Consider the following 18,559-nt stretch of genomic DNA (forward strand, 5'->3'; position numbering starts at 1 on the left):
GAATCACGTTGTTTGGAAAAATCAGTACACTCCCAATACGGAGTGCCCCCTGACCGCAGCAACAGAGCTTGGTGTTGGTACATTCTGCCTTTTTTTCTCCTATCCAGAAAACGTGTTACTCCTCCTCAAACATGGCCCATGACCTGCAAAGGCTTCTATGCTGCTCAAAGGCCCTTCAACAACTCTGCCTGAACTACCCATTGTATGCCTGCAGCGAGCACTGACCTGCCTATAGTGTGTCTAAGCCTCCCATGGAAGCACCAGAACCTCCCACACCTTCCACTTGGCCTACTCTCTCTCTAACCCAGTGCTGCACTTGATTACCCTCCGCTTCTACTGTTTGCTAGTACGGTTAGAGATAAGGATGCAGGGACGGGGTCAGTCAGAGTTACCGTTGATATCAGGAGAGCCCTCAAGCACCCAATAGGGTGACAAGTTTCATCACTGGGCTGTCTCCGCGTCAGACCGGTGCTGCAATGTCTGGCGGACCACCCCGGCAACTGGGATGGTACTGAACCGAAGGCAATTTGCCAGGTTGGGGTCTGAAACGAATACTGACTGTGAAGATAGAAATGTGTGAATGAGTGTAGGAGAGTGTGAGAAGGTTAAAATTGGCTCTGAGCCTTAAACATCACTTTAATGAATCAGGGGAAAGGTTCAGGCCAAGATTAAAAATCATACAGTGTGTTAGCGGGAATAATGTCCCGCTACACTCTACAAAGGAAGAAAGGTAGTGTACCTGTCCAAACTACCCCACTCTACCTCAATCCCATCCATACTACCCCACACCAATTCAAGATACCCCACTCCACCCCACCCTACTTCAGTCCACCCAGCCCCGACCCCAGTTCAGTCCACCTCACTTAAATGCATCCAGCCTACTCTAATTCACCCTACCCTACTCTAGTCCAGTCTGGTCCACCCCCACTCGACTCCAATCCACGTCACTCAAATCCAATCCGATCCACCCCACCCCAGTCCTATCCATCCAAGTACCCCACTCCTTTCTAATCTACTCAACTCAATCCAGTCAACATCACCCTATTTCAATCCACCCACCACAATCCAACCCTTCTAACACCACCCTACTCCAGTCCACCCCACTCCTCTACTCCAATCCATACCACTCTACCTCAATCCAATCTCCCCACCCCATTTCAGCCCACCACACACCACCTATTTCAATCCACCCCATACCAGTTCAGCCCACTCCACTCCAAGCCAATCCACCCCATACCAGTTCAGCCCACTCCAAGCCAATCTACCCCACTCCAGTTCTGTCCACCCCACCCCACCCCACTCCAATCCAGTCCACTCAGTTCCAGACCAACCCATTCCACTCCGAACCAGTCCATTCCACTTCAGCCCACCAAACTCCAATCTACCCATCCCCACTCCATTCCAGCCTACCCCACTCCAGTTCACCTCAATCTTTTCCAGTCCGGACTCCAAACAACCCCACTCCAATCCAGTACACCTCCCTCCAGTACAATTCATCCCACCCCTGTCCAATCTAATCCACCACCACAGCCTTATCACTCCAATTTAATCCACCCCTTCAAATGCACCACACCTCCCCCATTTAATTTCACCCAACTCCAATCCATTCCACCTCACACCAATCCTCCCAACTCTACCCCACTCTAATCAACTCCACAACCTCAGTCCATGCCACCGTATTTCTCCACTCACAACACTCTGCCACTGAACTCTCCTACATTCTACAACACTCCAACAAATCCACCCTCACCCCCATCCTCCCCGTCATCCTACCCCTCCTCCTCTCCCCGTCATCCTACCCCTCCTCCTCTCCCCGTCATCCTACCCCTCCTCCTCTCCCCGTCATCCTACCCCTCCTCCTCTCCCCGTCATCCTACCCCTCCTCCTCTCCCCGTCATCCTACCCCTCCTCCTCTCCCCGTCATCCTACCCCTCCTCCTCTCCCCGTCATCCTACCCCTCCTCCTCTCCCCGTCATCCTACCCCTCCTCCTCTCCCCGTCATCCTACCCCTCCTCCTCTCCCCGTCATCCTACCCCTCCTCCTCTCCCCGTCATCCTACCCCTCCTCCTCTCCCCGTCATCCTACCCCTCCTCCTCTCCCCGTCATCCTACCCCTCCTCCTCTCCCCGTCATCCTACCCCTCCTCCTCTCCCCGTCATCCTACCCCTCCTCCTCTCCCCGTCATCCTACCCCTCCTCCTCTCCCCGTCATCCTACCCCTCCTCCTCTCCCCGTCATCCTACCCCTCCTCCTCTCCCCGTCATCCTACCCCTCCTCCTCTCCCCCTCGTCATCCTACCCCTCCTCCTCTCCCCCTCGTCATCCTACTCCCCCCACCTCTCTCCCTCGTCATCCTTCCCCCCCCACCTCTCTCCCTCGTCATCCTTCCCCCCCCACCTCTCTCCCTCGTCATCCTTCCCCCCCCACCTCTCTCCCTCGTCATCCTTCCCCCCCCACCTCTCTCCCTCGTCATCCTTCCCCCCCCCACCTCTCTCCCTCGTCATCCTTCCCCCCCCACCTCTCTCCCTCGTCATCCTTCCCCCCCCACCTCTCTCCCTCGTCATCCTTCCCCCCCCACCTCTCTCCCTCGTCATCCTTCCCCCCCCACCTCTCTCCCTCGTCATCCTTCCCCCCCCACCTCTCTCCCTCGTCATCGATTTTTTTCCCCTCCCCCCCTCCCCCCCCCACCACCACCACGCAGAGTAATTTGCAAATTCTGACATAAAGCTCAGCGGATGGACCATAAGTCAGTACTCCCTCTTTAGAGCATTCATCATATGGAGAACCCTAAATTCAAAGCATGAGAAGGCATATACTAGATAGTTGAGGGAGATATTGCAAATGGGGGCACAGAACCGCAGCCACTATTAACATTGCTGAGCATGCTAGAAGACCTGCTTCAGATACCAATCCACGCCTGATAGCTTTCTGTGTTATATGTAGCACAAGGCGACTGATATTGTGGGGAGCAATGCAAACTTTTTGGAGAGGAGCAGATGGAAGAGTACTTCGAGCTGCACTAGTTAATCACATTTGAAATGCGTTTATAGAGGGCATAGCTCCTCAGACATGCACAGGAGTGATCAAAACAATACTAACTGCCCAAGATCTATCACATTCCGTTATTTTACTTGTTAAATCAACCAACCGATAAACATTTTTTTTTGCCAATCTTTATTACAAGGCACGTGGCCTCTTACAAATGTGTTTGTGTTGCATAATAGCTTATACTCCTTAGGCATCTGTCAGTTTATTTGGCTTAAGCATTTTGTGTAATTAAAAAAAGCCCCTTGTGATTTAAAGTAGATGCTATGTTTCAATTGGTCTTTTGCCAGGGTTCATGGTTAAGTGCATTTACTAGGTATCCTTTTAAGAACACTGATCCAATAATGCCAGTGATTTTATTATTATTTTTTCTCTGTTTTACAGGTATCTTACTATGGACCAAACACGAAAACTGTTGCTAGTGTTGGATTCTGACCCCAAAGTGTATACCCTTCCACTTGTTGGCATGTAAGTCCATAAATACATTTGAGTAACCACTCTTGATTAAACATATCCTGTTTCAGTTAGTTCACACTTGACATGCCGGTTTTTATTTACAAAATTATATTATTTGCTGTGATCTTTGGGTTAGGTTTCAGCTGGGATATAAACCTTTTTTGGATTTCTGTTGAATTCTTAAACTTTTACATATTTTCGGCTATTATTCTGCCTGTGCAAAGATATATACTTACTGGAACGTTAAAATAAGACTTAAAAGCACATGAAACCATCTCCCCTGCTCCCCCCTTTTTTTTTTTTTTTTTTTTTTTTTTTTTTTTTTTTAAATTTTTATAGCATATCGCAGCAAAGCTACATTAACATGAACAATGCCAGAGGGTACCTCTCTGAGACAGGACAACTGTAAATGTACAGGGAGTGCAGAATTATTAGGCAAATGAGTATTTTGACCACATCATCCTCTTTATGCATGTTGTCTTACTCCAAGCTGTATAGGCTCGAAAGCCTACTACCAATTAAGCATATTAGGTGATGTGCATCTCTGTAATGTGAAGGAGTGTGGTCTAATGACATCAACACCCTATATCAGGTGTGCATAATTATTAGGCAACTTCCTTTCCTTTGGCAAAATGGGTCAAAAGAAGGACTTGACAGGCTCAGAAAAGTAAAAAATAGTGAGATATCTTGCAGAGGGATGCAGCACTCTTAAAATTGCAAAGCTTCTGAAGCGTGATCATCGAACAATCAAGCGTTTCATTCAAAATAGTCAACAGGGTCGCAAGAAGCGTGTGGAAAAACCAAGGCGCAAATTAACTGCCCATGAACTGAGAAAAGTCAAGCGTGCAGCTGCCACGATGCCACTTGCCACCAGTTTGGCCATATTTCAGAGCTGCAACATCACTGGAGTGCCCAAAAGCACAAGGTGTGCAATACTCAGAGACATGGCCAAGGTAAGAAAGGCTGAAAGACGACCACCACTGAACAAGACACACAAGCTGAAACGTCAAGACTGTTCCAAGAAATATCTCAAGACTGATTTTTCTAAGGTTTTATGGACTGATGAAATGAGAGTGAGTCTTGATGGGCCAGATGGATGGGCCCGTGGCTGGATTGGTAAAGGGCAGAGAGCTCCAGTCCGACTCAGACGCCAGCAAGGTGAAGGTGGAGTACTGGTTTGGGCTGGTATCATCAAAGATGAGCTTGTGGGGCCTTTTCGGGTTGAGGATGGAGTCAAGCTCAACTCCCAGTCCTACTGCCAGTTCCTGGAAGACACCTTCTTCAAGCAGTGGTACAGGAAGAAGTCTGCATCCTTCAAGAAAAACATGTTTTCATGCAGGACAATGCTCCATCACACGCGTCCAAGTACTCCACAGCGTGGCTGGCAAGAAAGGGTATAAAAGAAGGAAATCTAATGACATGGCCTCCTTGTTCACCTGATCTGAACCCCATTGAGAACCTGTGGTTCATCATCAAATGTGAGATTTACAAGGAGGGAAAACAGTACACCTCTCTGAACAGTGTCTGGGAGGCTGTGGTTGCTGCTGCACGCAATGTTGATGGTGAACAGATCAAAACACTGACAGAATCCATGGATGGCAGGCTTTTGAGTGTCCTTGCAAAGAAAGGTGGCTATATTGGTCACTGATTTGTTTTTGTTTTGTTTTTGAATGTCAGAAATGTATATTTGTGAATGTCGAGATGTTATATTGGTTTCACTGGTAATAATAAATAATTGAAATGGGTATATATTTGTTTTTTGTTAAGTTGCCTAATAATTATGCACAGTAATAGTCACCTGCACACACAGATATCCCCCTAACATAGCTAAAACTAAAAACAAACTAAAAACTACTTCCAAAAATATTCATCTTTGATATTAATGAGTTTTTTGGGTTCATAGAGAACATGGTTGTTGTTCAATAATAAAATTAATCCTCAAAAATACAACTTGCCTAATAATTCTGCACTCCCTGTACAGTTAGAATCAAGAACAGAAACAGAGTGTGCATAATAGCACATTATCCTGGAAGGTGCACAATAAAAAGAAAAACACAGGAGTACAAGGAACACCGGATACAGAAGGTAGAGCAATTAATATCCCCTCACTGGATAACCCCCCCCCCCCCCCCCCCTCCCCAAAAAAATATCTGGACTCCCCAGAGCCTCCACTCAAAATGGATAAAATATGTGGAGCAAAAAAAGGAAGAATGTTGAGAACCACCTAGGCATCACTCGAGGTCCGACTCATCGCTGCAGTACCCAAACCTGGCTCTGAGCCATCAGACAGGGAATAAAATATTATCCCATGGAGGCAGTATTAGTCTTTTCCGGACTCCCCAAGTTTCCTCCCAGTGATTTGCCTCCCGCTCACAGTCCGCCCACTTCTTTAGTTCCAACCACCAGGAATATATTTTGGGCCCTAAGGCTGTTTTCCAAAACATAGTCAGTTGCCTGCAGGCAAGGCAAAAATCAAGGCCAAATCTAGCATTCTATCAGTAACTTTCTGAGCCGCCAAACGTTCATGAAGACTCAGTAGGCATAACAAAGTGCACAGGGGGAATTCCATATCCATGGTCCCCTGGACCACCCTCAGAACTTTTGCCAAATAGGGTAACAGGAGTGGGCAGGACCAGACCATACGAAAAAAACCTGTGTTGCCGATGGCATACCAGAGACATTCTGAGGCTGCAGCTGGGAGCATAGCATGTATGTGCCATGGAGTCAAAAAGGCCAGATGTATATAAAAGAACTGAATGAGTTTGAAACAGGCTTTACGAGACACTGAGTCAATCCTTCATGAACAATGAAATGGCCCACTGGGATGTCATAAGACTCCGGGAAGATCTTGCACTCACTCTCTCTCCCTTTCCTGGCGACCCAAACTCAGAATTACCAATAGAGGAGTTCACTAGTATACAATGTCTGGTGCCAAGTTTGACGTAAAGCATGGGCCCAGACGTAACCAGCTGTCCTAAATCGGGATGTTTAGACACCAGAAGGTGGTGTGGGCTTCGCCAAGAGGCAATCCTTGGTGGGAGATCCACATCATCCAACAGCGAGGCCCACCAATGGGCCACCCATTGAAGGTGTGTTGCTAAATAATATAAATCCAGGTTGGGTGCAGCTAGGCCTCCCTCAGTCACTGGCAGGCACAGTTTTGCAGTGTGAATCTTTTCTGGATTCACATGCTGTGCTTTTTTCCGCCATCTAGGGGTTGGGTCTGGAATTCTCCACTATTTTCTAGTCCTTTCCTTAGTTTTTTGTTGTTGTTTACAAAGTCCTTCTCTTTCTTGTTTTTTGCTGGGGTGCATAGACTCTATCTCCACTATTTGGTGTCCCCTTTGACATCACTGTGCTTCCTCCGGAAGCACCCACCTGTGTTTGACATCTTATGATTCTTTTTTTTTTTTTTTAATCTGCCGTTGGGTCTGGAAGCCTGTTGAAGGAACTCCAACTAAGGGAAGAAGTTTGTGTTGAAGTTCACAAAAACAACCAAAGAATACTTCAGATTTGTCTACGCCCTTTAGTGCAGGGCTGACCTTTGCCAGCCTGCCGCTAACAGACAAGTCTCTGACCCCATGGGGTGAGAGCTTTTGTGCTCTCCGTAGTTAGAAACAAAGTTTGCTTTGGGTGGAGAGCTTTCACTCCTCCCTCCTGACGGAACTGTAACACTTGGCGGCGAGGCTCAGAACTCCTGTTGCTGTGCCCCTGCTAGTGGAGATGACCGCCTGGAACCCCACTCCTTCCCCCAACAACTCACACCCCCACCAAAGCACCATTTTTGTCAGCAGGTCTGGCGAGAAAATTAGGTAAAAGAGGGAGGAGTGACCACAGCAGCTAGGACCACCCCTTAAGTGCCCAGAGCTGAAGTGATCCCCTCCCTGTAGAATATTCCATCTCGTTTTGGAGGGTAGGGACCCCCTAGGAAAGGGTGCAGCACCCCTCTGCTGGGACAGTAGCCAATGGCTACTGCTCTATGACCCATTTAATGTCCCTAAATCTAGTATTAGGGCTCCCCTGAAACCTCACTCACTAGATAACTGATAACCTCATAAGAAAGAGGGACTGCTAAGCCGACCCCAGCAGTGAAGACTCCAGATGACAACGGACTTGGCCCCAGCCTAGACTCCTGCTCCATGAAGGCAGTGCATCCTGCTGGACCAGCGACCTCTACAAACCCCCTGTGGACTGCCTGCCCAGCAGAGGACCAAGAACTCTCGAGTGCAGCAGCCTTGGCCGGAAGAAACCACCAGAAGGACTACAGAATTGCAACTGATGCAAGAGTCCTGCCCACTCTGCACCAGACGCCCATGACCTGAGTCCAGGTAGCCATCAGGCCAGAGAAGGTTCGAAGGCGATTTTGATCTCAAGTCCATCCTGGAGGGACACTGCTTTATTTGCAAAATTCAAACAATGTACATTTGATACATATGCTTGATGCTTAATTACAACTGTACTTACCTGCAACAGAGATCCTTTGGTTCTAGTAAGTAAGTAACAAAATATATTTTTGCTATATAAAAACAATTGGCCTGGAGTTAATCATCGAGTGATCCTCATTTATTCACTGGGTGTATAACAAATGCTTTGCACTGCCCTCTGATAAGCCTAACTGCTCGACCACACTACCACAAAAAAGAGCAATAGTATTATCTACTTTAGCCTCTGTTAAGCCTCTGGGGAACCCTTGGACTCTCTACACACCATACCTCACTTTGGTATAGTATATAGAGAGCCAGCTTCCTGCAGTATAGGCATGTACATCCAGGTCATTAATCAGACCGCAGATAGGTTTGGGGTATAACTTGTGGAAGAAATGCCACAATCTTGTTTTCTCCTTGAAACATTAATCCCAACACAAGAAAGAAACCAGTTCTTACCAATGCTGCCTAGTGTTTTGGATCAAGGAAGGGAACTCTTCCAGAAGCTAGCCTCTTGCAGTGGAGTAACCCCTAGGGCTGAGAAGAAATATAAAAACTTCACAAAAGATTCACCTTATATTAAGGACTCCGTACCAGTCGACTCAATCATTGTCTCGACTGCAAAGGAAGAGAGCTAACGTACCTACAACATGAACCCTCCACCGGAGAAGCAAAGCAAATAGATGTAACTCATGGGGAGAAAGATCGAACGTAGTGCAGCCAACCAATGGCAGATTGCCAACTCTAATGCACTACTGAACCTTCATGCACATCAACCTGGGGATAAAAATGGGGAGCTAAAGAATCACCTTCTGGAACAATTTAAGAAATGAGTAACACACTTGGTGAAAGGTGGCAAGAACATTGCAAATGAATGCCTGAAATGAACTCTGCATGCAGCTGAAACATCCATTTGCCAGCTAATGATGGTGATAACCCTCAGAAGACACTCATGGCTACGAATTTCCGGTTTCAAGCCAGAGGAGTTAGGCCATGGTCCTCAATAGTCCTTCTAATGGGGAACAGCGTTTTGGCAGCTCTGTAGACAACAAGCTGAACTAATTAAAAAAAGGGCAACAAGACTGCCAAATCAATGAGTGCTGTAGAGTACAGAGAGGTTATATGTAGGGGATCGATACCTCTACGCTGACCTGTTTGGAAAAGGGAATTTTCAGACAGGCAGCACGCATCAAGCCTTCTAGGGAAACACTCAGACCTCGAGTTTCCAACAAGGATGGCCGGCCCAGCCACGGGGCAGACAGTCCTTTCGATGAGGAGGCAGAAGAAGGGGTCAGGCCCACAAGGGAGGAACGAACCCCTCCCCCAAGTGACTCAACACAAACCAGAAAGCCTCCAACACACAACACCAAACCGAAGCAAGCAGCAACCTTACCTACCTACCTACAACGCTAGTAGGAAGCAGATTAAACCATGTCATTCAGGAGTGGAGGAAAATGACAAGTGGGGTCCAAGTAGAAAGATGCACACCAGAGAGGAAGCATTAAGACTCCTCAAAGGAGTAGATGAGTTTTTGGAAAAGAAGGCAATAGAGGAAGTCCCAAAACGGGAGATCAACAAGGGAAACTACACAACATATTTCATGATCCCAAAGTGGACGCATCATTTTATCCAATGTTGGACTTACGATTTTTAAACCAGTTCATAAAGACGCTAAAATTCAAGATGAGAACTCTAATGGAAGTAATTCCACAAATACAGGAGGGAAATTTCATGGCTTAAAACGCTTATTTGCACATTTCCATGAATGCTCCCCACAAAAGATTTCTACGCTTTGTGGTAAACCAGATTCTCTACCAGTTTTCAGTACTGGCATTTGGAATACAAATCTGCATCAAGAGTCTTCACAAAGTGTCTGTCAGCAGCCCACGTCCGAAGAAAGGTCATACATGTGTACCTGTACTTGTACGAGTGGTTGATGAGAGCAGACTCAAGAAAGATGCAAAGAACACATCCAGGTAATAAAGAGACTATTCACTGTGGAATTCAAAATAAATCATCCCCACAACCAGAAAAAGAAAAGTTGTTTCTGGGAGCAAGAATAAACTCTGTACAGGAAAAGTGTTTCCCAACGAGAAGAGAACAGTCATTGATAGCGGAGAATCAACAAACCCAGAAGGGGCAAGCTCTGACAGTGAGAGCGGTGGGGAATCTACTGGAAAAGATAGAGTTGTGCATCCCATTTATAACCTATGCAAGACTACACATGAGACCGCTGCAGGAATGGCTTCAAGCACACTGGTCTCAAGCAACAGGGAGTTAGGAAGATCTAGTGGTTGTCACGTAGGGAGTAGAAACGGATATAGTGTAGTGGAACAGAGCAACTCCTTCAAAACAATAACTGATGCCTGTAAAGCTATCTATAATTAACCACTGACTCCATTTTGACCACTGGCTTCATTTTGAGCTTAGCTTAGTCACATCGGTGACACTGGTATTTTTCACAGCTTGTCCTCTACATTGATCGTGTTTTTGCTTTTCTCACTAGGAAAGGGAACATAACATAGGGGATGCAACAATGGTAAGAGTTTACAAGGATGAGAGTGTTTATAGCAGGGAAGGGTACAGCTCTGTCTTGGAAACGTACATTGGGATCTGGCTAATTCTTTTGTGTGTTTTCCACACTGACCAAGTACAGCCAGTGCTTAAATTTCACAACTTACTCAAAGGGAGGTGGGAGGTTACCAGAACCTTCCTCTTGAGTTTAAGGTATATAAGGTGGGGAAAATCTGGCACTGAGGCAGAAGGAACTCATTTCTGAGGGTGGATGCATTGCTCAGTAAAATCAGAGTCCCATTTGGGAAAATGTCTCAGCTGTCCAGGGTTCCACAGCTTGATGTTGGCAAGAACAAGGACGATGAAGTCGATTCCCATGATGATGCATTTTTAATTCTTAATTATCTAGCTTTGCTGGGCACAATAAAAAAAAAAAAAAAGATATATATATTTCACTGCATACATAATCATTGTTGATATATTGCATTTTTTCTGATTATTATTCAACTGCTATTATTATTTTAGTAGCTGCACATGTTTTGCTGCATTAAAGTTAAATGCTCATGCTAATATTCTTGTATACTTTTGTTTGAGCCCTAGGGGAAATGCCTTAATACATTTATTACTCAGAGTGCTGCATTTTTTGCAATCTTTAACCTCGTTCTCTCTTAGTTTGAAGCTAAGCAGAACAATGCCACACATATGGGCTTAGGAGATCACATGAATTGACTCAGAGAAATTTGGAAGGTGTTACTACCCTTAAAAGCATTTGAGAAGCATCTATCAGGGCAATAGGTGTTAATCCAAACAGACAACACTACTACTGTATTTTAAATCAACAAGTGGCCTGGGGTGGTGGGATGACCTACCTCAATTGCTACAGCTATGAAGACTAGCTCAGGAGATATGGAACTGGGCTATAAAAAAGGAAGGTGTTTTTTTTTTGTGTGTGTTTTTTGTTTTTTTAAATAGCAATACACCTGCCAGAGAGAGACCATACGGAAGCAGACAAGCTCAGCAAACAAGCATCTTGTTTGTAAGACTATGTGTCCCCCACAGTCTTTCAGATGTGGGGGACAACTCAAATCGACCTGTTTGCAACACCAGAGAACACAAAATGCCAAACCTTTGCATTCCGACAACATCTCCACCAGTTTCTTTGGAATGCCCTGGCGATAAGCTGGTCAAGAAAATTTGCTTACACTTTTCCTCCAATACCACCTCTACACACGGTAATCAACAAATGCAAAAGAAGCAAAATGGCGCTAATCTTAATTGCACTATAGTGAGCAAGGCAAATGTGGTTTTAGACCTGATTCAGTTAGCAAAGGGAAGGATTCTAAAGCTACCAGTAAAACCAGACCTGGACGGGATGAGTCCTACACCCAGAACCAGAAGGCTTAAGGTTAGCAGCCTGGCTCATGAAGACATAGAATTTGGTCACTTAATTATCCAAAAGGATCATGGCAAAATCCTGTACTTCAGGTGAGGAGAGTGAGTCAGAAAGGCCACATAAAAGGTCCAGATCTGAAGACCTGGGTCAGGCTGAAAAAATCCAGAAAGCGTTAAAAAAAAAAAAAATGCATCATAAAGAAGGTGCAAAAGGCGTACAGGGCTCAATTTCATCTGAGCCATCCTCCCCTCGACAAAAAGAGTCATCACTCCGTTCTCCTTCATCAGAGCCTTCTACCTCTAGAAAGGTGTCGATCAAGTAGACAACACCACCGTCGACAACAGTGATGACGACTGTTGTTTACATCTGCCGTCTCCACCACCTCGTTGATGAGACAGTCGTCTACTACGTTGAAGTCCGTGGTAAAGGCTCCTATTCCTTCCATTAAACCACCATCGATGAAGGCTCCAGAAAAGACTTTGTCGCTCAAGGTAACGTTGACGCAATAGTCGACGAGAACATCGTCTATGAAAATCCCATTGACTGCAACACTGTCGACAAGAGTTCCATCAGCTACATCACCTTTGACGAGGCCACCATTGACGAGACCATAGTTGATAGAAAAATCGTCCATGACATGAGTTCCGTTGACTGGACCATCGTCGTCGACACCATCAACGATGCCAATGGTAGCTGTGAGTCAAATGGATTTTATTCCTATTTCTTCTGGGACTCCTGGTCTTTGCGCTACAGTTAAGTTCCCAGCAATGCCCAGGTCTGCAATATATCCTCCGGATACTTCACCAACTAAGGTGACAACCTTGCTGCCTAGTCATCTGCTGGACTGGCAAGAGTCCGATGCGGGCCCATTTGGGGATGCACACAGCCCATCCCAGTTGCACGTCAAGTATCGGGGGGAGGAGGAGGAGGAGGATGATGATGATGAGGAGTATGATCAATACCAGCCTTATTACTTGTCAGGGACGCTATTATGAACCTCCGCCTCAACCAAGAGACACTGTTCAGATGCCTGCCTCCTTGATTCAGGACTTGCAGTCAATGTTGCAGGATTGTAGGAGGTGGTTCCCAGCTACAGCGGAGGACCAACCGCCACTTCCAACTTCTCCTGTTACACCAAGGAATGTACCTCCACCACCAGCTACTCCTAGGATGACGCCACAGTCTGCGTTAGCCGCTCCCCCTAGAGATGAGGTTTCGACGTCTGGGGAAGAAGGTGAAATTTCAACACCACAGCATCCTAGTGAGGAATGGGATGACTATCTAGCCCCTACTCCTTCTCCACCACCTCCTTGTCATTCAGATTCTCTACCGGAGGCTATAGGTGGTTTTCATAATTTGATGGATAGGGCGGCCACATGTTTCCACTTGCCAACATCGGTCTCTCAGTCAGAATGTTTCCTCCATGACTTTAAGGAACAAGCAAGGAAGTCTGTGAGGGCCATCCCTATCATTGACTTCATTTGGAGTGAGTGGATCAAGATCATGCAGACCCTGGCAACAGTTCCACCAAAAAAAATATAAGGCAACTCGGACTCCGGCATGTTTGATCGGTCATCCAAAACCAGACTGTCATCTCCCAAGCTACTCAAAGGTGTTCTAAGAACCCGTCAGTGTCTATATCTACTACTCCTAAGGAAGGAGACTGGATAATGTGGGCAAGAGATTCTCGTCCATGTCGACCATAACTGTTCGGGCAGCAAATTCCCTGGTGATTTTGGGTTGCTATGATCGTCAAATGTGTTCGGATATGAATGCTTTCATAGACCTCATTCCGAAGAGCAAACAAGCAGAGGCACGAAAGATCCTTCAAGAAGGAGAGCGTACATCTGAAGAAATAATTGACTACGCCCTGGATATAGCCTCCACCGGTTTTCGCCAATTGGCAGGTGCTGCGGTATTACGCCGCCAGGGTTGTTTGAACGCCACCGCTTTCAGCCCAGAGGTACAGTCCAGACTTCTTGACATGCTATATGACGGAGAGTCTCTCTTCGGCAAACACGTAGACGACGCATTGCAGGCCATCAAGGCTGACACAGCTCGGTCCCTGGGTACTTTGCATTACCAGAAGCAGCCCTTTGGGGTGCAAGAGGTAGGGGTTTTACAACATTTTGAGGTTCCTACCACAGGCAGTATCAACAGCCTCAGTATGGACCAGCCTATCCGCAACAATATAGGCAACCAGAGGCCTCATACGCCAGACGGGGAGGAAGGAGAAAGCAGAGTTCCCAAACCCGGGATCAGCCTCAAACAATGATCCTTATCAGGCACCGGCTACGCTTCCTCAGTATTCAGAGCCATCAAGTGGGAGCGAACATCTCCAATTACCTCCAGAATTGGAAAAGCATAACATCGGACAAATGGGTGCTGGATATAGTGGCTCTAGGTCATACGCTGGAACCACCACACCATCTGCCAGGAAAATTCACACCGCTTCATCTTTGCTTGCTTCAGCAGGAGGTGTTCTGATGCTTGCCAAGGGAGCGATAGAGGAGGTTCAGGACTCAGGTTCTATTCCTGGTTCTTTCTTGGAATGGAGGCCGATTCTAGATCTCAGGAAGCTGAACAAGTTTCTACGGAAACAATCCTTTCGTATGATCACACTGTCAGATATCCTGCACCTTTTGAAGCCTGGAGACTACATGACAACAATGGATCTCCAGGATGCTTATTGCCACATACTGATACATGTAAAACATCGCAAGTATGTCCGCTTCACGGTGGCAGGTGCCCATTATCAATTCAAAGTCCTCCCATTCGGCTTGAAGTCAGCGTCACGAATTTCTCTAAATGTCTTGCCCCGGTTTTCTCTGCAAAAGGGGTTTCCAGGTGTTCCCATACCTGGAGGACTGGCTGATAAAAGCTCCTTCATCACAGCTAGCGTCCAGGCTACCTACGTCAGCCTAGAACTAATTCACAGTTTGGGAGTAAAGATGATTTTCCAAAAATCAGGCACTCTTCCTACACGCAGGATAGTCTTTGGGTGCAGAACTCCACTCCATCGAACACAAAGCGCACCTCACTCCGGCACGGCAGCAGAAACTAGCCAAACTTGGCTGTCAGGATCTCAAGAAGAAGGTCTGTTTCAGTACGACTGTTCAAGTCTCTCCTAGGCATGACCTCCTCATCCATTGTCCTGGTTTAGCTGGCAAGGTTGAGAATGAGACCTTTGCAGGAGGAGTTACAACTGCAATGGACCCAGTCACAAGGATCCTTCAAGGATTTGATAAGTGTTACACCAAAAATAGTGGGGGCATTGCGATGGTGGTCTCGAGTCAACCTTCTTTCTCAAGGGCTAACCTTTCTCACGCCAATGTCAGACTTCATCATCACAACAGACGCTTCATTGGAAGGTTGGGGAGGTCATTTACAGGATATGTGCATTCAGGGAATATGGGCAGACGCGCAGAGAGGAATGCACGTAAATCTGTTGGAATTAAAAGCAATTTTTCTCATGCTCAAAGCGTTCCTTCCACAGATTGCAGGGTCATCTGTGTTGGTCTGTACAGACAACACAACAAGCATGTTCTATATCAACCAACAGGGAGGAACAAGATCCCTCTCCCTCAAGGGAAGCTCAATCTCTTTGGGACTGGCTTACCCCAGCATCAAGCAGAGAAAGCTTTGGATGCAAGAAGAGTTACAATGTACTTTTATAGAAAGAACGAAACTATACAAGAAATCAAAACAAATATTTGTCTCCATCGCAGACAACGTCTTAGGGAGACCAGTTTCTAAGGGTACAGTGGCTTGATGGAAGAAAGGTGCAACTATTGCATTACTTTCAAACATACCATCAGAAGAAATTTGCAAGGCAACTACATGAACCTCCACGCACAGATTTACAAAACATTGTGTAGACATCCAAATGAACAAGGAAGCACAGGTGGGCCAGAATATTCAAAAACATTTATTCACAAATTCAAGTGCATCTTGTACCCATCATCCACAAAAGGAACATACTGCTATGTAATCTATGCGCAGCATGTGAATCCAGAAACGTTTCATGCTGCAAAACGTAAAGTTTCTTACCTGTAGGTGTAGTTTAGCAGCTTGAAGAATTTTCTGGATTCACAAGCGACGGTCTCACCTCCTCAAAGAAGATGGAAGAGGATAAAAAAAGAATTTGAAGGTGGCGAACAAAGGTGGGAGCTTCCGGAGGAAGCAGGACTACGTCACAGGGGACACCACATGGTGGAGGTAGTGTTGAAGTCCACCAACAAAAAAACAAGAAAGAGAAGAAGGGCTTTGAACAAAAAAAGGAAGGACCCAACCATGGCAGAATAATGCCCAGCATGTGAATCAAGAAAGTTATTCAAGTGCAAAACTACACCTACAGGTAAGAAACTTTAAGTTTCTACAGAGCTACTAGACGATGTGAGGAACCCCAGTAAAGAGAGAGAAGCAAGCCATCTTGCTTGAGAAAGAATTTGAGGCAGCTCCAACAGGAGGGCGTTTAACAAATAGGAGACAAATCAGGGACTCTGATTTTGTATACAGCCACACAACCGTATACTGATAAAGGCAAGGTAAACCAGAAGGCATTGGAGCAACGCAGCCCAGCCAGCACACGCCCATAGTTCTGCGCATCTAGCAAGTCGGGTGAGCGGTAAACGGCTAGACCTGGATATGGAAAGGTATCCCATTCCTATTGCAGTGTCTGGGCCTTAGGGCTATGACCACTTTGCAGGGAATCTCCCCCTCAAAGATGAACACAGGACTTAGTCCAATTAACCTAAAGTCCTGAGTGGGTGGAAAGGCCAATAAAGCTGAGGCTGCACCCAGAAGATCAGTATCCTTCCCATGACAAATGGCAACATATCATCCATATGCAAAGAGAGGTAAGTGGATGTGACACGAAGGCCCTGATAGTGCAGTCCTTGGTGGACCGTGCAAGCAAATGGCTCCAAGGGCCAGTGCAAATAAGAGACGCGAGAGGCAGCCCTGCCGAGTATCCTGCTCCACCGGAAAGGACCCAGAGATCAATGTGTCAGCAGAAATCCAAGCCAGAGGGAATCAATTTAAGCAGCTTTGGTCACAATATGAGTGACGGACCTAAACCCATGTTAAGCATGGTAGTGTAAAGACCGTCCCAGTGAAATGTCAAAAGCCTTCCTGATATCTGCTGAAATAAGCAATGTCTCCAGTGGGAGGAATTCCCGATGGTCCAAGGCCATAAACAATTGCCAAATATTAGGCTTAGTGCTGCGCATGGGGATAAAGCCCCTTTGGTTTAGGTGAACATATGTGTGAGAATAGCTGGGTTGCCAGAATGTTACTCAAGAACTTATCCTGTGCGTTGAGCATAGAAAGGGGGCGATAAGAATCCATTATAAGTGGGTTCTTATCTTTTTTAGGAGGTGATACAATGGCAGCCTTGCTCAAGGAAGGCGTGAGCTCACCACACTGACTGGAGTCATTAAACAGCACCACCAGCCTGGAGGAAGCTCTGAAAAGAAAGCCTCCTAAAATTTTATCGGGAACCTATTGAGGCCTGGCATCTTACCCCTTACTATGTCCTTAATTACTCCATGCACAGTAATATCCGTCCCCATTTGTTCTGCCACTGTCGACTCCAGGGACACTAGAGAAGCATCTGCAATGTACTTCAGCATCTCCCTTTTTACTACTCTCCTCTCCCAAGGAATTGAAGTCACAGTAAACTGCAGCAAGACACACAATCTCTTTCTGTGTGAAGACATCCCATCCTGAAAGGGTCCTTAACTAAAGGATGGATTAGCCGACCTCAGCATCTCATAAAAGCCATGCCAGCATCTTGACCGACTCTATGAGCCCTAGCCAAATACACCTTGTGATCAAAATGGAGAAGGCACTCTACCAGTGCAAACAACGTCTCTTGCTTCTTTAGTAAGCCCTTCCTTCCATCTGAAGACCCCACCAGTCCACTCCGAGGACCATCCAACACCGCTTTCTGCCACTGAATGTCCAACAGGAGCGGAGCACGAACTCCCACCCTACTGGCAATAAGGTACCCCTGAATCTCACCCTCATAGCCTCTCACTCCATGCCTGCAGACGGGACTGTACTAGCATTATGTATCCAATATTGAGAGATCTGTTCTCCCAACAAGCCCCGGAAGGCTTGATCTTCTAGAAGCATCAGATCAAAGCACTATATAGGCATGCAAGGTCTGGGAGAAGACCACTGAAATGTGCCCAGCATGGGAGCGTGGTCTGAGTATGTTTTTGCTTAGTATGCCAAACCAGTCATCCGACCGTAAAGTGTCCTCGCAGGTATAAAATCTGTAAAGATGAACCTCTGGACCATGCAGGCCAGAGTGGTAGGAATAGACATGGGACTCCGGGTGGCAAACCGGCTAGCAATCTACCAAGTCCCACAGGTCGGACCAAGAGCAGACCACTGCCACCAACCTGCCTGCTGGGGCACCGCGTAGGGGCAGATGGGACCTATCCAAACTCAGAGCCTCAACAAAGTTAAAGTCCCCACCCACCACTCTCCAATAAGGGAAATTAGAGGCCTTGGGCTGGTAAGAAACAATGACTGGTCCACATACGGCACATAAATACTTAAGAAGCCAACATCTCTGCAATTCAAGTTCCCCAACACTAGGACATAATGGCCACTTCAGTCTGTAACCACACTGTAAGCAGAAAGGGACTCCAGGCCTGATCCAGGCACCCTGTTTAAAGGCGTAATATGAAGTAGCATAGAGCTGGTCTTGCCAGCGTCC

General features: G+C 46.6%; 1 protein-coding gene across 2 annotated transcripts in view; it reads left to right on the forward strand.

The window, feature by feature from the left end:
• The window catches only part of STIL (STIL centriolar assembly protein), a 159,869-nt gene that overhangs the window by 33,337 nt on the left and 107,973 nt on the right, over positions 1-18,559 (forward strand). For both annotated transcript variants that reach the window (XM_069232712.1, XM_069232713.1), the window contains exon 7: positions 3,427-3,510. In XM_069232712.1, the coding sequence (XP_069088813.1) occupies positions 3,427-3,510 (84 nt within the window). The remainder of the gene's footprint in view (positions 1-3,426; positions 3,511-18,559) is intronic.

This window comes from Pleurodeles waltl, chromosome 4_2 (genome assembly GCF_031143425.1).
Source record: "Pleurodeles waltl isolate 20211129_DDA chromosome 4_2, aPleWal1.hap1.20221129, whole genome shotgun sequence".
Classification (NCBI taxonomy): Eukaryota; Metazoa; Chordata; class Amphibia; order Caudata; family Salamandridae; genus Pleurodeles; species Pleurodeles waltl.